The 21,521-nt window shown below is 62.8% G+C and overlaps 3 protein-coding genes across 24 annotated transcripts in view; 2 read left to right on the top strand and 1 right to left on the bottom strand.

The window, feature by feature from the left end:
* Positions 1 to 21,521, top strand: part of LOC127032759 (HLA class II histocompatibility antigen, DR alpha chain-like) — a 414,007-nt gene that overhangs the window by 306,821 nt on the left and 85,665 nt on the right. For 2 of the 4 annotated variants that reach the window (XR_007768907.1, XR_007768906.1), the window contains exon 8: positions 14,080 to 14,156. The exons of the other annotated variants lie outside the window; for them this stretch is intronic. The gene's annotated coding sequence lies outside the window, so the exon portion shown is untranslated. Of the gene's footprint in view, positions 1 to 14,079; positions 14,157 to 21,521 lie in introns of those variants that run through there. 4 annotated transcript variants of the gene reach the window in all.
* Positions 1 to 21,521, bottom strand: part of LOC127032762 (DLA class II histocompatibility antigen, DR-1 beta chain-like) — a 287,605-nt gene that overhangs the window by 185,790 nt on the left and 80,294 nt on the right. For 5 of the 18 annotated variants that reach the window (XM_050920322.1, XM_050920328.1, XM_050920323.1 and 2 more), the window contains exons 1-4: positions 8,972 to 9,148; positions 8,268 to 8,537; positions 7,322 to 7,603; positions 6,508 to 6,618 (exon numbers count right to left, since the gene is read on the bottom strand). The exons of 4 other annotated variants lie outside the window; for them this stretch is intronic. In XM_050920322.1, coding sequence (XP_050776279.1) covers positions 6,508 to 6,618; positions 7,322 to 7,603; positions 8,268 to 8,537; positions 8,972 to 9,077 — 769 coding nt within the window. In that variant the 5' untranslated portion in view covers positions 9,078 to 9,148. Of the gene's footprint in view, positions 1 to 5,391; positions 5,565 to 5,915; positions 5,940 to 6,507; positions 6,619 to 7,321; positions 7,604 to 8,267; positions 8,538 to 8,971; positions 9,149 to 21,521 lie in introns of those variants that run through there. 9 more of the 18 variants (XM_050920318.1, XM_050920330.1, XM_050920319.1 and 6 more) reach the window with 7 other exon arrangements.
* LOC127032760 (HLA class II histocompatibility antigen, DR alpha chain-like) overlaps positions 1 to 21,521 on the top strand; it is a 172,300-nt gene that overhangs the window by 65,114 nt on the left and 85,665 nt on the right. For both annotated transcript variants that reach the window (XM_050920303.1, XM_050920304.1), the window contains exons 2-4: positions 11,871 to 12,128; positions 12,637 to 12,918; positions 13,048 to 13,198. In XM_050920303.1, the coding sequence (XP_050776260.1) occupies positions 11,871 to 12,128; positions 12,637 to 12,918; positions 13,048 to 13,198 (691 nt within the window). The remainder of the gene's footprint in view (positions 1 to 11,870; positions 12,129 to 12,636; positions 12,919 to 13,047; positions 13,199 to 21,521) is intronic.

The following is a 21,521-nucleotide window of genomic DNA, read 5'->3' on the forward strand; positions in this document are numbered from 1 at the left end:
TCATCTCCTAAGTCAGAAATAAAGATGTTGGCATACTGCATGGCCAAGCGGGTACCCATATCAGTGCTGCTGGCTTGAGGGTATATATTGTCCCCAAAAATGAAATAGTTGTGGGTGAGGACAAAGTTACAAAGTTCAGCCACCAGGTTTGGCAAGTAACTAGTTCACAAAACTAGGGGGAGGGGGTGTTGGGGAAATTCAGGAGGGTGTATAGGGAAATCACTGTGGGCAGAGCCTGTGACCCGTGTCAGGTGGGGGCTGCACGATATTCAGACCCCAGCCCTGCCTGGGAAGGGGGAGCAGGGCAGGTGGGGCTGGCAGAGGGGGGGATCTCGGTCATGGACAGTGGAGGGGCTGCATGAAACCAGAGCCTGCAATAGTGGAGGTGACTGAGACCTGGGCCCATCCCCAGCCAAGGGAGCAGGTACCGGCTGTCAGCTGCTGGCAGGGGATTGCCGGAGATTGTCCCTCGCTGTGGTACCTGCCCGCCCCATCACGGGTCTGTGTGAGCCGGGGCAGCCAGACAGGGGCGTCTAGTCTAACGGGGCCATAGGCTGGCTGGGAATGGGGGCAGCCCTGAGCACAGACCCAGATCTGGGGAGCCCTGACTGCGACAAACTGGTTGTGGGTTTCACAGCCGCCTCTTGACAGGCTGGGCTGCTGTGAAGCCAAGAACGGGGGAGATACACACACACACACACGCTGGCCCAGGGCTGGGCCTTGTGCAAACTCCAACCCTGTCTGTCCTGGAGCCGTCGCCCTGCGTGCACTGACCCCTCGCCGGCCCGCAGCCAGTGACGGGCTCAGGCCAGGGGACGAATGGAACCTGGTGCCCCCAGCAAATGGTGTGGGATGATCAATGCTATGGGGAACGCAGCTGTCCCAGCTGGTGCCCTGGCCAGGCCGTGAGCCATGGATTCCCGGAGGATGCCAGCTGGCTGCCCTGGGTCCATGACTGCTCCATGAGGAAGATGATATCTAAGCCCCAGGTGGTGTCTGTGGGGCCCACGCTGGGTTATGTCCATGAAGCGTTTATGGATCCCTGCAGGCCAGGGATTGATCTGCTCGGGGGGGGTCACCCCAGCTCCCCAGGCACTAACAGCAGCAGGGGGTGTGTGTGTGATCACTGCCGTGCCTGGGACTGGGACAGGGACAGGCTCAGAGACGTCCCCCCACCCGGGGCGGGTCGTCCAGACTGGCAGAGCTGGGCCAGAGGAGAGATGAAGGCCACAAAATGAACTGGAGCTAGAGAGAGGGAGTTTAACCGGCTGGACCTTGCTTTGGATCTAGTGACAGACAGGGTTTTGGTCCTGGGGCCCCAATTCTGGCTGGCGGCTGGGGAAGAGCTCGGCCCATCCGACACCTCGTGTGGGAGACGGGCAATTGCTGCTGCTCAGGACACATGTCAGGGTTCCTTCCCCACTCTGAACTTTAGGGTACAGATGTGGGTACCCGCATGAAAAAAAACCCTAAGCTTATTTCTATCAGCTTAGGTTAAAAGGTAACACTGCCACCACCAAGTGATTTAAACAACATTTAAGGAGAGACACATGGAGCTCTGCTTTCCCCAAATATCTCCCCAAGCCCCTACACCCCCTTTCCCGGGGAGACTTGAGAATATATCCTCACCAATTAGTCCTGGTGAACACAGACCCAAATCGTTGGATCTTAAAACAGTGAAAAATAAATCAGGTTCTTAAAAGAAGCATTTTAATTAAGGAAAAAAGGTGAATTAATTTAGAACATAGAAGATCTCTCCTCTAGGCAAACTTTAAAGTTACAAAACTCAGAAATAGCCTCCCTCTTTTTACAAAGGAAATCACAAACAAAAATAAAAGTAACCTAATGTATTTCTTCTGTTATTACTTACTAATTCAAAGGGGGTTAGATGGCTGCCTCCCGGATCTTCTCTGGCAAAAGCATAGAGACCAACAACAGACAAAGACTTTTCCCCCCTCACAGATTTAAAAGTATCTTGTCCTCTTATTGGTCCTTTGGGTCAGGTGTCAGCCAGGTTACCTGAGCTTCTTAACCCCTTACAGGTAAAAGAGGAATTAACCCTTAACTGTATGTTTATGACAGCATGGTTACATCTGGTTATTGGTTTTTATCTATGTCTCTCTGTGATGCTTTCCCCTGAGAGTCGCTGTTCTCTGCATACCCTGGGGGAGACCTGGCCGCTCTTCAGGGATCAGTGCCCCCAGCCCAGCGTTTGCAGGGACGCACACGGCGCTGTCAGAACAGGGGGTTTATTCCCCAGCTGCCCCAGCACAGGGAAGCCTGAGGGGAGCCCAGAGGACGGAGCGTTACAGGTCGGCCCATGGTCAGCCCAGCGCCCAGCCTGGCTGCAAGGAACCCCTGGGCTCAGGCTCCATCTGTCTCTCCTCCTTCGGCAGACGCCAGGTGGAAGCCCTGACTCCTCTCAGCAACCAGCCCCTCCCACCCAGCCCTTTGCTCTCCAGCTGGGGCTCGTCGTTCAGCCCCCTGAGGAGAGGCAGGGAGTCGAGTCCATCTCTCTCTGGGGCGCTGGGTGCTCCGTGTGTCAATGTCCTGGCCACTGGCTCTGCCATTCTCAGCTGCTCCACTGATCTGGGGCCTACAGCCCCGGCAGCTGGGTGATACCCACACCTGTGGCTCCTAGCCTGCCCTGAGAGCAGACAGTCCTTCTCCACTCCACTGGGTAATAGTGCAGCACATGAGGGAAACTGAGGCATACACAGGACTCATAACATCACAGAAAATTCCCCTGTCGTCACACCTGGTAACTGCCGGCAAATACTGGAGCTCAGACCAACCCCCCTGAGAAAGGTCTGGGACTCTCTGCTGGGGACGGGGCTCCAGGGTGGCTGGGGAGAGAATCTCTGGGCCCCGGGGGGTGAGGGGCTGTGACTCCCTGGGGGTGGGGGAGTTTGGAATAACTGCCCCCCCACCCCGTGTGCTGCCCCTGAGCTGCTCCCCAGCTCTGCTGCCCCATTGCCAAGCCCCTTGGGCTGGGTGTCAGGCTGGTCACTGCAGCCCGGGCTTGGGACAGGAGCATCTCTCCAGCTACCTCTCCCCTGGGGAAGAGATTTCGGGGGCCCCCTCCCCAGGGCTCCTGATGCTCCCTCCCCGCTCGCCCCACCCCTGGGAAAGGAGCCCGTCCAGCCTAGAAGCAAACCTGCAGCCTCCCCCAGGAATCACCCCCTGCTCAGAGCTGCCCCGTGCGCTCCTGCCAATCAGATCTGGCCCCTGCCCTGTGCCAAGCCAGGCTCAGCTGTGTGTTCGCACTGTTAAAACGGGGTTAGATGGATCCCAGTGGGGTCAGACTGTGTGAGATGCTGGCAATGACTGTCTGCGTCAGTCTCACCTAGAACAGCGTGTCCCAGGCTGTCCGGCGACAGGGAAAGGTTTGCTCTGAATCAATGACCCCAGGCAGGAGAGATGCATCACCAGGTGTGAAATACCAGAGTGCCCAGGACAGGTTCTCCCCACCCAGCCCAGCGACAGATGCCCTAGTGTCAGTCTGCACCGCGCTTGTGTCAGTGTGATTGACGTCGCTCAGGGTGTCGCAGGGGCATGCACAGGAATACAAATGTGCCCACTTTTGGAGGGGCCCTTTCTGTACCCTCCTGTGCCTGGAGGGGTTGGCTCCCCCTCCTCCCCCCTAGCCGGAGGAGCTGGATCTCCCCCCGCAGCTCCAGGGCTTGAGGACCTCTTGTCTCCCCACTGGGGCTGGCGGAGTTCTGGGCCTGCACTGATTGGGGGGTGGATGCCCCTGCTTGAACACACTCCCCCGGCCCACGTCCCTGTGTGAATAAACCACCTCCCTGCGTGATGTAAGTGACATGGACACAAGCACTCGTGTGCCTGGTGCTGCCAGCTGAGAGAGTCTCCCCCCCACTCCCCTGCCGTGCAGAGATGGGTTATCAGGCCAAGGGAGATCTCCCGCCCACCGGCACGAAGCGTCGTCACCAGATGTGCTGCAGCAGCGCTGGGTGTGTGGACAACCCCTGCGCCCCAGGGGGGCCCTTGGGGGACCTCAGAGGACACAGGACTTTGTTGAGGGGCCCTCCAGACACATACCCCTGAAGAGGAGAGGTGCAGGAGCGCTCGTCCCACCAGCTTGAACATGGGCAGGAAGGGCATGAAAACCCCGTCCAGGAGAAATCCCTTGCTGGACCCTGCCTGGATGGGAAGAGGCAGGAATGACCAGGCATAAGCACCAGATCCCCTGGCTGTGCCGGGTGTGACGAACTAGGAATGTTCTTAATGTTCCCTCTGAATACTGTGTGGGGGCCTCAGTTCCTGGCCAACCCTCTGTCACCTGGCAACTAATGGCCAGGCCCTTCCCCCCTGCAAGGGGATGCTGAAGGTGGGGGAGAGCAAAGAGGTCAGGTGGCCTCCTGGTCTGGGAAAGGAGGTGGGGCTGGGGGGGTTTTGGGAGTCTGGAGCTGGCTGGGGACGAGGAGTGAAGTGCAGACGTAGGGGTCTGGCTCACTGCCCCCCAGAATGGACCCGGCCGAGGGGTCCCATTCTCTGTACCTACAAGCTCTGTTTTAGACCCTGTTCCTGTCATCGAATAAACCTCTGTGTTACTGGCTGGCTGAGAGTCACGTCTGACTGCAAAGTGGGGGTGCAGGACCCTGTGGCTTTCCCAGGACCCCGCTGGGGCGGGCTCGCTGTGGGAAGCGCACGGAGGGGCAGAGGATGCTGAATGCTCCAAGGTCAGACCCAGGAGGTGAAGCCGTGTGAGCTCCTTGCCCTGCAGACAGTCTGCTCCAAGGGAGAGGAGGCTCCCCAAAGTTCTGACTGGCTTTGTGGGGAGCAGTTCCAGACCATCACCCAGGGACTCTGTGACACCAGGTCAGCCCCACAGCACACACAGCGCTTGCTTCTGACAGGAGTTTCTGTGACCTTTGGACCCCTAGGGCTGTAACTTCCTGGCGTGTGGGGAACGTGCTTTAACCTCGTCAAGAACTCTCCGTGCTTTGTCTTCGTTAACAAATCTTTACTGAGGTTATTACAAGATTGGCTATAAGCGTTGTCTGTGGAGTGAGATCGAAGATGCCACTGCCCGGGGGTAAGTGACTGCTACTTTGGAAAAGGGAGTGACCCAAATGTCGCTGTGATTTGCGGTGGAAGGGACAATCGACCGATTACAAGGGCAGGCTGGCCGGGTGGCCAGACAGATCGGAGAGCCCAGGGGGACTGTCTGGGGCTCTGCGATTGCGTTGTTACAGGGCCTGTGGAGTTCACACTCGATACTTTGGAGAAATCTCAGTACAGAACTCAGCCAATTTGGGGTTGCTGCCCCGGGTACTAACTGTGCCCTGAGATTGGTCCTCACACTCTTGCGCCACTCCAGTCAGCGTGACAGGGTCGCCCCAGGGCCCTGCTGGGACTGAGGGACAGGTCCCCAGGGGGGCAGCGCGGTATGGAGCCAGGCAGAGTGCGGGGAGCAGGCGGGGACAGGAAGGGACCGGCCCCAGGTTCTGCCTTCTCCGGGCTGGGCGAGGTGCTGGGAGCGACGGACAGAAACTCCTGTCGGCCGGGGGATCCGACGCCCAGGATCTAACTCAGGAGCCCTGCAGGGAGAGGGGAGAGAAATCAGCCCCGGCCGTGGGGCTAGCGGGAAGGACTCAGGCCCCAGGGTGCCCCAGTGACTCTGCCTGGCAGCCGCAGGGTTGGGCGATGCTCGGCAGGACCCAAGACTCTCTGCCCCTGGGAGCAGCTCAGGGATCGGCCTGAACAGAGACTGAGGGAGCCGCAGACTCCTCCTCCACGGTGCCAATGCCCCATTGCCCAGCTGTCCAGGGGCTGAGCCGGGCGGGTGTCATGGGCCGAGGGGCAGAAGCAGCCGCCCCATGGGTGCCCCAGGCAGCCTGTGCTCAGTGTGGGGGAAGGTGGGTTTAACAGGGGAGGGGGATTGAAATTACCTGCAGGTTGGGGAATGGGGCGTCCTGAAAAACAAAGAGAAACATGGTCAGAGCCCTGGGAAGGGGAGCCGGTTCCTGGGGGTCAGAGCTCCAGCTCCTGCCCCATGGCATGGAACGTCCCTCACTAGGAACCCAGCCTTACTCTGGCCCCTAGACCTGGGGTTACCCCCCCCCCATTATTACTGTAAATCCCTGACCCAGAATCCCTGCCCTGGGGGAGGGGACGGAAACGTCTGAGCCCCGGGACAGGGGCAGCTCCCTGCACTGCGAGGGGTTGGGGTCTGTCCCACCCTGGGGGCTCAGCTGGGGGAGAGGAGAGTGGGAGCTCCCAGCCTGGCCCCGGGGCCCCGCATTGAGATCTCCCCACGGCCCCTGCTCTGCCCCTGCCCTAGGAGGGGGAGGGTCTGACCCAGCCCCAGCCGCAGGGGACTAGAAGCCGGGAGGCCCCTGCCAGACTCTGAGCAGCCCCTGCGGGGGGTGGAGGGGGAGGGGGAAGGAAGCCTGCAGCCAGGCCCGGATTCCCCTGAGCCCCCCCAGCCCCACATCCCCCCAGAGACCCCCTGGTTCCCTGCCCCCGCCCAGAACCGTTCACCTTTCTTATTCTTCAGGTAGATGAGGAGTCCGGGCGCCAGGAAGATCAGCCCCAGCACGCAGCCCCCGACCCCCGTCAGCATCTTGCTCCTGGCGGAGTCAGACTGCGCCTCTGAAACAGGGACATGGAACGGGCCGGGTCAGAGCCAGGGGCCTCCGGGCCGGACTCCCATCTGTGCCAGTGACCAGCGCCGGCTGGGGAAGAGCCAAGGGCCTCTGGGCCGGGCTCCCGTCCGTGCCAGTGACCGGGCCTGCCGAGGCAGAGCCGGGGGCCTCCGGGCCAGGCTCCCATCCGAGCCAGTGACCAGTGCCGGCCAGGGCAGAGCCAGGGGCCTCCGTACTGGGCTCCCGTCTGCGCCAGTGACCAGCGCCTGGGTAGTCTGTGAGCCACAGAAATAGCCAGTCTCTGTGTGAACTTTGCTCTGTTCTTGGGCTCAGGGACACCCTGTGGCAGTGAGTTCCACAGGCTAATTACAGTGTGGAAAACATCTTTTCTTTTACCAGGTGTCAATTTGCCCCTTTTCCATTCCACTGAGTGTCCCCTTGTCCTTGTGCTGTGAGACAGGGCGAACAGACGCTCCGATCTCCCTTCTCCAGACCAGTCATTATTATGGAGACTTTTCTCTGTTTCCCGCCCCGTCACTGCCCCACTCAGGTTGTGTCTCTATGGCGTTTTGCAGCCTGTGGACGTGACCTCCCAGCCCAGGTCAATAGATTTGGGTTATCAGGGCTCATGTGAGCGCTCTGACCCAGGCCCATCCCCCGAGGGCTGCCCCTGCAGGCTCAGGGGCTGCCCCACACCCCCAGGCTCTTACCCCAGTGCACGGTGAGGGGGCCCCGCAGGCTGATGTGCTCCACCTGGCAGGTGTAGACGTCCCCGCGCCGGGGGCTCATCTCCAGCATCACCAGGATCTGGAAGGTCCAGTCTCCGTTCTGGAGCAGCTCCGTGGACACCACCCCGGCCATCTGCTCCTGCCCGTTCTTCAGCCACTTGATCTCGATCCTCCCGGGGTAAAACCCCGTCACGGAGCAAACCAGCAGGTGGGAGTGGGGCTGGGACCCCGATTTTATGGGGAAAACTTTTACCTCAGGCTGAACTGGGGGGAGAGAGAGAGAGAGGAGGGCTGGGAAAGGGGCTGGAGATGGAGGGTGCTCAGGAAGAAGAGGTGCCCCCCTGCCCCTGGGAAAGGCCCCAGCCCCCCATCTACGCCCCAGGCTGGTTGTCTCCTGCCCCCTGGGCAGGCTCCGGCAGAGAGGGCCCGAGGGGAGTCGTGTCCCATCAGTCCCATGGGGACAGAGCCAGGAACTGTCTGATGCTTGGGGCCCAGGGAGACGGGGTCTGAGCTCAGGGAGCAGGGGCTGCCCCCAACCCGTAGCCAGAGGAAAGTTCTGCCCCATTGCCCAGCCCCCCAACCAGGAAGGGGGGTAGGAGCTGCAGCAGCCTCCTGCCCCGGGGGGTCTGAGTGGGGGGGCACTGGGGGCTGAACCCCTCAGAGGGGCAGGGGCTGGGAGTGGGGGAAGGGTCAGTCACGCCCCCCCGGGCCTGACCCGGGACTGGGGCTCTGCTGGCTGCCGACAGGGGGCGCCGCAGGCAGACCCCGCCACGATCTTGGCCGGTTCCAGACCCTGGTTCGCTCCCGCCCCTGCCGCTGGGTGACCCCGCCCCCTGCCCGTGACCCCGCCCCCTGGCCATGACCCTGGAGCAGCGGGACCCCCGCCGCCCCGCGTGTCTCCTGCACTCACCGCCCTGCCCCCCCTCACCTCTCCGGTCGATGGTGTAAGGTTTGTCCACCCCGTAGTTGTACCGGCAGAACGTGTCCACCGCAGCCCGCTGGTCCGCCAGGAACGCCGGGTTCTTGTTCCAGAGCTCGGCGTCGGGCCGCCCCAGCTCCGTGTCCGCCACATGCACCCCCAGGTCGCTGTCGAAGTGCACGAACTGCTGCCGGTTGTAGATGTAGCGCTGCAGGAACCGGACCCGCTCGGTGCCGTTGGTGAACAGACAGTCATACTTCGCCTGGAACACGAACCGCCCTGCGGGGGGAGACGGGCTGGGCTCAGGGACCCGCCAGCTGCCCTTCCCCTTCCTGCCCCCAGGCTCGCAGCCCATGGGGGGGGGAACAGCCGGAGCCCCCAGTACCCCCCCGCGAACCCCTCCCAGTCCCAGGGGAGCCGGGCGGGCGGGCGGGCAGGGCTGGGGGAGGGAGGGGAGTGACAGTAACACTGACCCCGGGGGACGGGCCGTAGGGCAGAGACTGTGCCGGGCACAGGGGCGGAGACACCGAGTGGGGGAGACACCGGCACAGGCAGGACGGGGCTCCCCGGGGCGCTGAGGTCCGACCCCACCCAGGATACACCCAGCGCTGCCCAGAACGGGGCTCCCCGGGGTGCTGGGGTCTGACCCCCCCCCAGATACACCCAGCGCTGCCCAGGACGGGGCTCCCTGGGGTGCTGGGGTCTCTGCTCACCTTCGGGCTCCCTGCAATGAGCCAGGTGGGTTCTCAGCACCGTCACTGTCACCAGCAGAGCCCCAGCCCAGCGGCTCCCGGCCCCCAGGATCCGACCCGCCCCCATCGCTGCTCAGGAGGGAGAGACCTGGAAACTCGTCGGGACCCCCCAGACTGAGACCTTCTCTGCCCCGCTCCGAGCACCAGCCCCGGGATACTGCCCACGGCCCCGGGGATTGGGCACCCCCAGCCCAGTGGCCAGTCAGCACCGGGGCTGGGCAGCATCATCAGTCGCCAGGCAGAGCCGGCCCCAGCAGGGCTCGGTTCCCTACTTCTCCCTCGCAGGGGGCAGAGCAGGGCCTGGGGTCGGGCTGCAGGACTCGCCCGGCGCCTGCCATGGCGCTGGGGCAGCTGGAGAGCGGGGCCAGCCCAGGGACCAGCCCCCACCAGAGAAGGGCCCCCAGCAACGGGCCTGGGACCCACCGTCCCCTTCCCCTGGTGCCTCGACCCTCTGCTGCCGGCTGGGGCAGGATGGGTGTGTGGGGGTCTCTGGTTTGTCTGGGTAAATTTAGCCCCAGTGGAAGGTTTGGGGCTGGCCCCACAGGGAGAAGTTCTGAGCTTCCCCCTCCCCCACCCCAACGGGCCTGAGCCCTGCCCCCCAGGCACCCCACCAGAGCGGGGGCTCAATCTCCATGGGTCAGGCACAGCTCGGCCTCCCTAAGGGGCTTCTCTGGCCCCCCAGTCTCTGAGCCCCTCCCCCTCTCTGCTTCATTCACCACCCGCATCCGTGGGGCAGGGCCGGGCCATTGTCCCCATGGCCCAGCTGGGGAGGGAGGCCCAGAGAAGTTAGTGACTGGCCCAGGGTCACACACAGTCTGTGACAGGGTTGGGAAGAACCCCAGGGCTCCTGGGTCCCAGGCCAGCCCCGAACTGCTGGGCTGGCCCCTCTCCAGCCCCTCCAGCGCCCAGCCCCTCCTGCCAGGGGCAGTGTGAACACCCAGCGCGGTACTTGGGCGGGGGGGGGGGGCGAGTTGGTGCCATGGGGGCGGGAGGCGGCAGGTTTGGGCAGGGGACAGGGACCAACGTGCCCCACACAGGGCCCAGGACAGACCCCAGAGGGAGGGAGTTTGGTCACTAACAGCAGATTGGAGCTGGTGCCAGCAGAGGGGAAAGACCCCATGTCCCCGTCCCCACCTCCCCAGCCAGCCAGTCCCCGCCCTGGGGCCGGATGGGAACAGCGTCTCCTAGAGGGGAATGGTCCTGGGTCCCAGTCATCCATGGGTGGTTCCCCAAACCCCATTTGTGGCCTGGTCTGCGCTTAAAACACTTGTCCCGGCAGAGCTCTGTGGGTCGGGATGTGACCCTCCAGGGCAGAGTTGGGCCAGCCAAGTCCCCAGTGTGCACACAGCCGTGCTGCAGAACAGGGAGTCTGGGGGTGGTGTGAGCGCTGTGCGGGGAGGTGCTGTCTCCAAAATGGGGACAACACCCCCTCCCCAGCGGCACCACAACCGGCACAAACCCCTCCTGGAGGCACTGCTTCCACACTGGATTGCTGCCAGATCCACGTGACTCCCAGAGCTGGGGCTTTAGGAAAACACAATAATTATCCTGACTCGTGACATAATCCTGCAAGCCAGGAACCATGAATTTCTCCATCTCCTCTGGGCGAGGCTCGGTGCTGCTGCTCTGCCCGGTAACAGCCTGGTCGGCGCAGGGATTTCTGCCATTGGGTGCAGGTCCCTGGGCCGGGCTCCCCTGGCCAATGCTGGGCGCTGCTCCCAACCGTGCCCCCCCGGGTGTGACATGTGCCCCCCCCCAGCCCCTTAGCACTGCCCGCCCCGCACCCAGCCCAGTGCCGGGGAGAGGAGATGGGTGCAGGACAGGGGGTCCCCATGGCCCAGCTGGCCCTGCTCACCCTGCTGGCCCTGCCCGGCGCCAGGGCAGTGACAGGTACGGGTGGGGTGGGTGCTGGGACACCTGGGCCCGGGGGGCTTCCCCCACAGGGAGGGGACAATGGGGGGCTGATGGGGCAGGGAGGAGTACAAGGGGGATGATCTGGGTGGGGGCTGCAGGGGGGAGGGTCTCACCCCAAGGCAGGAGGGGGAAGGGGAAGCCGGCATGGGGGCAGCAGAGGGATCGCGGGGAAATCTCTCTGGTTTGGGTACGACACAGCCCTGCCCTAGGGGTGCAGCCCCCTCCCCCACAGGGACTCAGGGGCTGATCCCCCCAGGGGGGCACCAGGCACAGGGGGGATGGGGGAACGTTCCCCAAAGAGCTGCGGCAGGGCCAGACCCTGCTGAGCAGTGAGTGCGTCTGTGCAGAGCTGGGAGCCCCTGGCCCCGCTCCCCAGCCTGGCCCCATTGTTCCCCTTCCCCCCAGGGCTCAGATCTTGAGCCAGACCCTTCCCCCTCCCAGAGTGTGTCTGACCCCCCAGCACAGCTCTAATGTCTCTGGCTGGGGAGTTCCCAGGTCTCCCAGTGACCAGCCCTGGGGTGTGAGTGTCAGGGCCAGGAACTGAAATTGCCCCAAGAACCAGGTCATGGCGACACTGGGACATGGAACCAGCCCCACGCAGACGGGAGAATGAAATGTGAGGCAGTAATGACATCCAACGTCCCCCCTACACTGCTGTGGGCTGGGGCCATGTCCCCTTCACAAGCTAAGTGGGGATAGGCCCGGCCACAGCTTGGATGGGATTGAGGTAAGCAGAAGGGGGGCACAGTAGGGGGCGCTGTCCCCAATGCCCCAGCACGATACCAGGGGTCCCTGGGCTCCCTGCACCCGCTTTCTCCTCACACTGGGGCGCCCCAGTGCCAATGTCACGGCTGGGGGCTGTGGCCCCAGGGGAAGAGATCAGAGACCCTGTATCCCGGGGGAGGGGCTGGTGTGGGTGCTGATGGGGATGCCTGTCTCCCCACAGTGGATCACGTGTCCTCCCAGGTGGAGTTCTACCAGCGCACGGACCAATCCCAGCAGGAGTCTGGGGAGTTCATGTTCGAGTTTGACGGGGACGAGAGCTTGCATGTGGACCTGGAGAAGAAGGAGACCGTCTGGCGCCTGCCTGAATTCAGCAAGTTCGCCAGCTTCGAGGCGCAGGGAGCCCTGGGCAACATCGCCATAGACAAGCAGAACCTGGAGATCATGATCAAGAGGTCCAACCACACACGGGCCCAGAACGGTGGGACATTTTCCCTGCCAGGCACCCTCCTGGGACCCTTCCCTCTTCATGCGTGTCCAGTACGAGTACCCACTTAGCTTCCGCCCCCTCCCCTCCCAGCCCCTGCAGGGCTCCGCGGAGCCAGTCAGCCGGGCCAGGGCTCTGCAGGGCAGGGGGCCCAGGCAGTTCACACCCTCCAGGCCCAGGGCAGCTCCTTTGCCGAGGGCTGTTCGTTGCCCCTGCCCAGTGCCAGGCCCTGCCCCTGCGGGATTCTCTCCCTTGTCTCTTGTGCCCTATGAGCCATCAGTGCAGTGCAGGGAGTTGGGACGGCCCTGGTGATGCCCCCATGGTCCTAAGGAGAGACCCCTGAGCTGGAGAGTGAGCACTGGGGACTGGCTGGCCCAGGGGGGCAGGGAATGGGACACAGGGCCTGTCTCCTCTAGGGGGCACTGGCTCCCATCCGGCCCCAGGGCAGGGACTGGCTGGCTCAGGGGCAGGCAATGGGACCCACTAACCCCTGTCTCCCCAGTGCCCCCTGAGGTGACCGTGTTCCCCAAAGGCCCCGTGGAACTGGGGGAGCCCAACGTCCTGATCTGCTTCGCGGACAAGTTCTTCCCACCCACGCTCAGCGTGACGTGGCTGAAGAACAGGCAGGAGGTGACCGGGGGCGTCTACGAGACCGACTTCTACCCCCGCCAGGACAACTCTTTCCGCAAGTTCTCCTACCTGCCCTTCCTCCCCAGCCAGGGCGACTTCTACGACTGCCGGGTGGAGCACGGGGGGCTGCCCGAGCCCTTCACGAAGCACTGGGGTGAGGCTGGGGACCCCGCTGGGCACAGGGCTGGGAGCCAGGACTCCTGGGTTCTGTCCTTGCTCTGGGAGGGAGGGGTGGGGACAGCCCCCCTCACTCTATGCTCTGTCCCTCTCCCCCTCTCTCCAGAAGCACAGGTGCCCACCCCCGTCCCCGAGACCACAGAGACCCTGGTGTGCGCCCTGGGCCTGGCCGTGGGCATCATCGGCATCATCGCAGGCACCATCCTCATCATCAAGGGGATGAAGATGAACACCGCCCGCAACCCGCGGGGCCCCTTGTGAGTAGCCGCTGCTCGGAGAGGGCACCCGCTGCACCCGCTGCCTCTGGGCCCACCCAGCACCCCCTGGGGAGACTCCCCCTGCCCGCTCTGCCCCCCCAGCCAGCCACAGTCCCTCCCCCACCCACATCCCCTGGGGAGAGCGTCCAGCTCCTGTGCCCTCCCAGCCAGCCACAGCCTCTGGGCCCACCCAGCACCCCCTGGGGAGACTCCCCCACCCACTGTGTCCCCCCACAGCCAGCCACAGTCCCTGGGCCCCCCATCACCTCCCTGGGCAGACCTCCACTTGCTGTGTGCCCCCAGCCAGGCACAGCCCCTCCCCCACACAGCACCCCCTGTTTGAATGGGAGAGTCCCTGGGGGTGCTGGGGAACAGCCCCGATCCCTGCCAGTCTCACATCGGGCCCAGGGCTCCTGGTAACTGACCCTCTTTGCCTTTCAGATAAACATGGGGAGGAGCCGGGGCCCCTGAATCTCCCAGGTGCCTTTGTGGGACCCACTCGCACACACACCCATCTCTGCCCCCAGCGTCCCTGCTCCATGTCTGTCGGTTCCAGCTGCTGTACCCAGGGGCAGGAGCCCCCCTGCCCTGTAACCGTGACACCCAACCCGCTAGAGACTCATCGGGAAGCCGGCCCCCCTTGGGCTCCCCCCCCCACACCTCTGTGCTGGGCTTGGGATGGGGGGCGCCTATCCAGGGAGAGGGCTGCTGCCCGTGGGGCTGGGAATGGGGGTCGCCCCTCGTCAGGGGGCAGCAGGGCCCACGGGGCTGATCCAAACCCCACTGCCGATATGGGGAAGGTTTCTCTTGACTCCAGTGGGAGCTGGATTGGGCCCCGAGCCCGGTCCCTATTGGCCAGAGGCTACTATCAGTCACCCCAGATAAAGCCCCCCCAGCCATTACCCAGCAGGCTTTGGGCCAGATTTGGCCAATCCTGGTCAATAGGGTCCCTGTGGGGGTGGGATCAGGCCCATGGCTGGGTGGGGGGCAGCCCTAGTGCCTGGCTAAAGGCCCCATCGCACCCGTGTGCAGCTCCCCTGGGGTCCAGCCCTGCTGAGCCCAGCGCGGGGTCTGTGTGGGATGGGCCAGTCCCTGTACAGCCCCCGCCCTGTGCCCTGGGTGTGGCCACAGCCCGGCCACCCCCGATCTCGCTCTGCAGCTTTGCTAACAGCAATAAAGTGGGTTTGGGACGTTTCTGAGGTTTTGATCCTGATTTAAAATCTAGTCAGTCTGCGCCATGCCTGCGGCAGCCTGTGTTATCCCAGCCTAGCCGCAGTCTGTCCAGGGGCACTGGGTTATACCAAGAGTTAAGGGAGTTTGGTATGAGGGGTAAGGAAGGAGCCAGGACTCCTGGGTTCTCTCCCCGGCTCTGGAGGGGAGTGGGGGCTGGTGAGTTAGAGCAGGGGGGTCAGGGAGCCAGGACTCCTGGGTTCTCTCTCCGCTCTGGGAGGGGAGTGGGGGCTGGTGGGTTAGAGCAGGGGGGTGCTGGGAGCCAGGACTCCTGGGTTCTAGTTCTGTTGCTGCCACTGACTCAGTGCATGCCCCCAGGTAAATTACCGTCATGTGCCTCAGTTTCCCCTTGTGTGAAATGTGGTCAGTCCCTTCCTGGGCAGTGGTGGGGGCAGCTCTGAAGCTGAGGGATAGGCCACGAAGGGCTGAGATCATCCCATGGCCAGGAGCCCTGGAGCAGGGCAGGGTTCATGGGCCAGGCTCCCCCGGGACTGAACCCCGCAGGGCGAGCGGCTGCAGAGAGATGCTGGCCTGTCTGGGGGCTGCGGTGACGTCCCCCAGGCTGGGGTCACTGTGACGCGAAAGGCAGATGCCCCGCCCCCCCTGAACATGGCACCGAGACCCAGCCCAGCTTCCTCACACCCCTCCCCTGGCATGTGCTGGGAGATCCTCCCACCAGCAGTGATTGGATGCTTCAACCCGCCAGTAATGCCACCCACCAACCAAGCTCTCCCATTGGCCGCTGGAGTCTTGGACCAGCCTCCTGCGCGTTCCCATTGGCTGCTGCCATCCAGCTGTCCCTGGGGGGAATGTTCCCAGCTCCCTTTTGGCAGCTCCAGACACAGGCCCTGGGCTCCTGCCAGCTGGGGAGGCCCTGTGGGGCTGAGCATGCGGCTGGGGGGCTGTTTGCAGTGGGGTCTGGCAGGGCCTGGCCCTGGGGGGCTGGGCGCACGGCTGGGGGGGCTGTTTGCAGCGGGGTTGGGGGGGCAGGGTCCGTGGCTGGGGGGGGGCTGTTTCCAGTGGGGTCTGGCGGGGTGGGGGCGGGGCCGGGCCCTGGGGGGCTGAGCATGCGGCTGGGGGGCTTTTTACAGTGGGGTCTGGCAGGGCCTGGCTCTGGGGGGCTGGGTGCACGGCTGGGGGGGCTGTTTGCAGAGGGATTGGGGACAGGGCCGGTGCAAGGAAGTTTCGCGCCCTAGGCGAAACTTCCACCTTGCGCCCCCCCAAGCCCTACAGCAGCTCCCTGCCCCCCCTGCCCTGAAGTGTGCCCCCCACCGCTGGGGCAGCTCCCCGGGACAGCTCCCCACCCCCTGGCCTGCCTGAGGAGCCCTGCGGTATCTCCCCACCCCAGCTCACCTCTGCTCTGCGTCCTCTCCAAGCAGGACTGCGCAGTGGAACCCCTGGGCTGGCGGCTACCAGCAGCAACGTGCTGACCCAAGGGACCTCCCTGGGTTGCCAGTGGCGCGCCAGGGCAGCCCAGAGGATTCTGGGGGCCTGGGGTCTTTGGCAGCGGGGGGCCCCCGCTTTGGTGGTAATTCAGTGGCGGGGGGCCCTTCCGCTCTGGGACCTGCCACGGAAGTGCCCCGGAGACCCGCCGCGGGGCCCCCCCACCGCTGACTTGCCGCCGAAGTGGGACCAGCTGCCGAAGTGCAGCCGGGTCTTCAGCGGTAATTCTGTGGCAGAGGGCCCCCGCCAAGGGTCTCCGGAGCACTGCAGCGACTGGTCCCAGAGTGGAAGGGCCCCCCGCCGCCGAATTACCGCCAAAGACCGGGCTGCATGTCGGCAGCGGGTCCTGCTTTGGCGGTAATTCACTGGCGGGGGGTCCTTCTTCCCCAGAGCGGAAGGACCCCCCGCCGGCATGGACCGGGAGCAGAAGGAGCTCCAGGGGCCCGGGCCCCGCGAGAGTTTTCCAGGGCTCCCGGAGTGAGCGAAGGACCCCACTCCAGGGGCCTCGAAAAACTCTCGTGGGGACTCCTGCGGGGCCTGGGGCAAATTGCCCCTTTTGCCCCCCTCTCTGGGCAGCCCTGCTGGCGCGCTGACCCGGAGGAAGCCCTAGGCTGCTGGCTGCTGCGGCGGCACGCTGACCCAGAGGAAGCCCTGGGCTGCCGGCTGCCGTGGCGGCGCCCTGACCCAGGGGACACCCTGGACTGCCGGCTGCCGCGGCGGCGCCCTGACCCATGGGACACCCTGAGCTGCCGGCTGCCGCCGGCAGCTCAGACTCCCTCTCTGTCCCAGCAGCAGCGACTGGTCAACCATTTAAAAAAAAATTTGGGGGCGCTTCTTGGTGCCCCCAAATCTCGGCGCCCTAGGCAACTGCCTAGTTCGCCTAAATGGTTGCACCGGCCCTGGTTGGGGGGGCAGGGCGCGTGGCTTGGGGGGGGCTGTTTCCAGTGGGGTCTGGCGGGGCCGGGCCCTGGGGGGCTGCGTGCGTGGCTGGGAGGGGCTGTTTCCAGTGGGGTCTGGCGGGGCCGGGCCCTGGGGGGCTGGGCACGCGGCTGGGGGGGCTGTTTGCAGTGGAGTCTGGCGAGGCCGGGCCCCGGGGGGCTGGGCACGCGGCTGGGGGGGCTGTTTGCAGTGGAGTCTGGCGAGGCCGGGCCCCGGGGGGCTGGGCGCACGGCTGCGGGGGCTGTTTGCAGTGGGGCTGGCGGGGCCCGGCCCTGGGGGGCTGGGTGTGCGGCTGGGGGGGCCTGGCCCTAGGAGGCTGGGCGCGTGGCTGGGGGGCCTGTTTCTAGTGCGGTCTGGTGGGGCTGGGCCCGGGAGGGGCTGGGCGCGCGGCTGGGGTGGCTGTTTCCAGAGGCCGGGTCCTGGGGCCAGGGCTAGTCAATAGCTGGGTGAGCCGAGCGACAATGTAACCCCACCACGGGGCGTGTCTGCAGGGACACTGAGGCTGGGCAGTGGGGGGTGATGCCGAGATGGGTCAGTTACATGCAGTGAGCTGGGGCATGCGGGGAGCTGGGCCCATTCACACGTGTTTTCACACAGTCAGGGGCCAGGCTGGACAACTAGGAACTGAGGATGTGGGTCCCCCATGACAGGGGTCGAGGGAGCTGTACCCTGGGACACAGAGACTCTGAACTGGACGTGGGGGTTAAGGCAGAACCCAGCTGAACGTGAGCTCCCAGGGCCGTGCTGTGGCTTAGGGGGAAGGTATGATCCTGGGCTGTAGGAACCAGGGCCAGCTCCAGGCACCAGCTAAAGAAGCAGGTGCTTGCAGCAGCCAATACCAAGGGGTGGCCCTCTGGCTGCTACTGGGGCGGCAGGTCCAGGTCTTCGGCGACTGGTCCCTCAGTCCCTTTCAGAACAAAGGACCCACTGCCAAAGAGTGGAGCGGCATGATTGTGCTGCCGTGGCTTTTTTTTTTTTTTTTCCGCTTCGGGCTGCAGAAAACCTGGAGCCGGCCCTGGTAGGAACGGGGGAATATCGGGCAGGCACAGGAGATAGTGTCACGGAGTCCCTGGGCGATGCTCTGGAACTGCTCCCCACCAAGCCAGTCAGGACTTTGGGGAGCCTCCTCTCCCTTGGAGCAGACTTGTTCAGGGCAAGAAGCTCCCACGGCTTCACCTCCTGGGTCTCTCCTTGGAGCATTCAGCATCCTCTGCCCCTCCGTGCACTTCCCACAGCGAGCCCGCCCCAGCGGAGTCCTGGGGGTGTGTCACGGAGTGTGGGGGAGTCCGGCCCTGCACGCCTTTTCCTGGGACCCACAGTGACTCTCAGCCAGCCAGTAAAACAGAAGTTTTATTGGACAACAGGATTGCAGATTACAGCAGAGCCTGGAGGCCCAACCAGGACCCCCCCAATCGAGTCCTTCTCCGGGTTCAGGGCGCTTGGATCCCAGCATAGGATCCCCTGAATTCCCCTCACCCAGCCCACAACCGAAATTGAACTGCCCCTCCTCCAGCCGTCCGATTCCTTTGTCCAGCTTCCCGGGCCAAAGTGCTAACCCCCTATCATAACCTGGTCCCAGATTTGGACCTCAGCGTCCAAAATATGGGGGTTAGTATGAAAAAACCTCCAAGCTTAGTTACCAGCTTGGATCTGGTAAAGCTGCCACCACCCAAAATTTAAAGTGTTTTGGGGCACTCTGGTCCCCCCGAAAACCTTCCCTGGGGACCTCAAGACCCAAATTCCTTGAGACTTACAACCAGGGGGAATAAACTATTCCCTTCCCCCCTCCACCTCCAGGTGTTCCCTCCCTGGGTTCCTGGAGAGATACACAGAGACAAGCTCCCTGAATCACAACAGAGAGATTCCACCCTTCACCCCCCTTCTTCCGGAGGGAATGCAAAGCCCGGCCAGCAAATCTAACACACAGAGATTTCCTCCCACCAATACCCTGGTGAGTACAGACTCAATTCCCTTAAAAGAAAAATCCAACAGGTCTTAAAAAGAAAGCGTTTATATAAAAATGAAGAGAAAGTACATAAAATATGGTCTCTCTGTAAGGTGACAAATACATGGTCAATTGCTTAAAAGAAATATGAATAAACAGCCTTATTCAAAAAGAAATCCAATTTAAACACTCCAGCCACTACACACATGCAAATACAGAAATTAAACAATATAAATCACTGCCTTATCTTCGGTACTTACAACTGGAAAACAGAAGATTAGAAAAACAGGAGACAGAACAAAATCCTCCCATAGCCGGGAGAGCCAGGCATAAGACAAAGGAAACTCAGACACAACTTCCCTCCACCCAGATTGGAAAAAGTCTTGTTTCCTGATTGGTCCTCTGGTCAGGTGTTTCAGGTTACTGGTGTTACCCCTTTTACAGGTAGCAGAGACATTAACCCTTAACAATCTGTTTATGACATCCGCTCCCTCTACCTGGCTCAGGTTACAGGCTTAAAGATCCTGTCCCTCACCCAAAGACATCCCCAGCTCTCCCATCCCCCACACAGACAGCCCCTACTCCATCACATCTCTCCCCCCTTCAAGACTGAACTGAGTGGGGTCACTCTGCCCAGTGACCTGGGGAAGTTCAGGGCCCCCTCTCCGGGACAACGCGTCCGCTATCAGGTTGGCACTTCCCTTCACATGGACCACGTCCATGTCATAGTCCTGCAGGAGCAGGCTCCACCTCAGGAGCTTGGCGTTGGCTCCTTTCATCTGGTGCAGCCAGGTCAGGGGAGAGTGCTCGGTGTACACGGCGAAGTGTCGCCCAAAGAGATATGGCTCTAGCTTCTTAAGGGCCCACACCATGGCCAGGCATTCCTTCTCGATGGCCGGGGTAGCTTTGTTCCCGGGGTAGCAGCTTCTTACTCAGGTACACGATGGGGTGTCTCTCCCCCTTTTCATCCTCCTGCATTAACACCACCCCCAGTCCCGTGTCTGAGGTGTCAGTGAACACCATAAAGGGCTTGTATCACGAAGTCACCGGGCGATGCTCTGGAACTGCTCCCCACCAAGCCAGGCAGGACTCTGGGGAGCCTCCTCTCCCTTGGAGCAGACTGTTTCCAGGGCAAGAAGCTCACATGGCTTCACCTCCTGGGTCTCTCCTTGGAGCATTCAGCATCCTCCACCACTCCGTGCGCTTCCCACAGCAAGTCCGCCCCAGCGGGGTCCTGGGGAAGTGACAGGGTCCTGCACCCCCACTTTGCAGTCAGATGTGACTCTCAGCCAGCCAGTAACACAGAGGTTTATTTGATGACAGGAACAGGGTCTAAAACAGAGCTTGTAGGTACCGTGAACCGGACCCCTTGGCCGGGTCCATTCTGGGGGACAGTGAGCCAGACGCCCACGTCTGCACTTCACTCCTCGTCCCCAGCCAGCTCCAGACTAACAACCCCCTCCAGCCCCTCCTCTCTGCTCAGCTCCTTTCCCCGTGTGATGAACTGGGAATGTTCTTAAGGTTTCTCTGAATACTGTGTTGGTGCCTCAGTGTCCCCATGGCAGTTCTTAAGTATCTGGCAGAACAAAGAGCGAGTGCACCTAAATGCCTGACTCTCTGTCTCCTAGCAACTGATGGCCTGGGCCCCTCCTCTGCAAAGGTGCCAGCTGAAGGTGTTGGAGACAAAGGGATCAGGTGACCTCCTGGCCCGGGAAAGGAGCTGAGCAGAAAGGAGGGGCTGGAGGGGGTGGTTAGTCTGGAGCTGGCTGGGGACAAGAAGTGAAGTGCAGACCTGGGGGTCTGGCTCACTGCCGCCCAGAATGGACCCGGCCGAGGGGTCCCATTCTCTGTATCTACAAGCTCTGTTTTAGGCCCTGTTCCTGCCATCGAATAAACTTCTGTTTTACTGGCTGGCTAAGAGTCACGTCTGACTGCAAAGTGGGGGTGCAGGACCCTGTGGCTTCCCTAGGACCCCGCTCGGGCAGGCTCGCTGTGGGAAGCGCACGGAGGGGCAGAGGATGCTGAATGCTCCAAGGAGAGACCCAGGAGGTGAACACGTGTGAGCTTCTTGCCCAGAACAAGTCTGCTCCAAGGGAGAGGAGGCTCCCCAAAGTCCTGCCTGGCTTGGTGGGGAGCAGTTCCAGAGCATCGCCCGGTGACTCCGTGACAACTGGTGGCAGCGGCGGGACGTACTGCACCCCGTGAATGGCGCTGCTTGCAGTAAGTGACTGGGGAGCAGTAAAACAAAGGAGGGATAATGAGGACCAGGCATGCTGAAGGCTCAGAGAGGGACGGTTTCAGGGGGCGGTTAACCTCTGGGAGTGTGTGACCAGCGAGAAGGACTGTTGGAGTAACGGGGTCCCCCTGAGGACTGCAGCGAGCAGTCTCAGGGGCAGAGGAGCTTGCCGCTCGACCCTGGGAGAGAGAAGGATTTTTGCAGTAGCAGGGTTCCCCTGGGGATTGCAGGAGCAGTCCCAGGGGCGGAGGAGTCTGCAGCTTGACCCTGGCAAAGAGGTGGTGATCACGAGAAGGGCTGGCACACCAGGGGTTCTTCCTGGAAACCATGGGGGAGCCAAGAGCACACAGGCCTGTGAGTCCAGAGCCACTTGGGAACGGTGAAGTGATGGCCTATCACCATCTCCTTGAGAAGGACATTGTGATCCTGTGCACAAAGAGAGGGTTACGCGTGGGGAAGTTCACCAAGGCACAGTTAATCGTGCAGTTGGAGGAGGAGGACCGCTCTGAGGAGCAGATTCCTGGCCCAGA

This window comes from Gopherus flavomarginatus, chromosome 12 (assembly GCF_025201925.1).
Source record: "Gopherus flavomarginatus isolate rGopFla2 chromosome 12, rGopFla2.mat.asm, whole genome shotgun sequence".
Lineage (NCBI taxonomy): Eukaryota > Metazoa > Chordata > Testudines > Testudinidae > Gopherus > Gopherus flavomarginatus.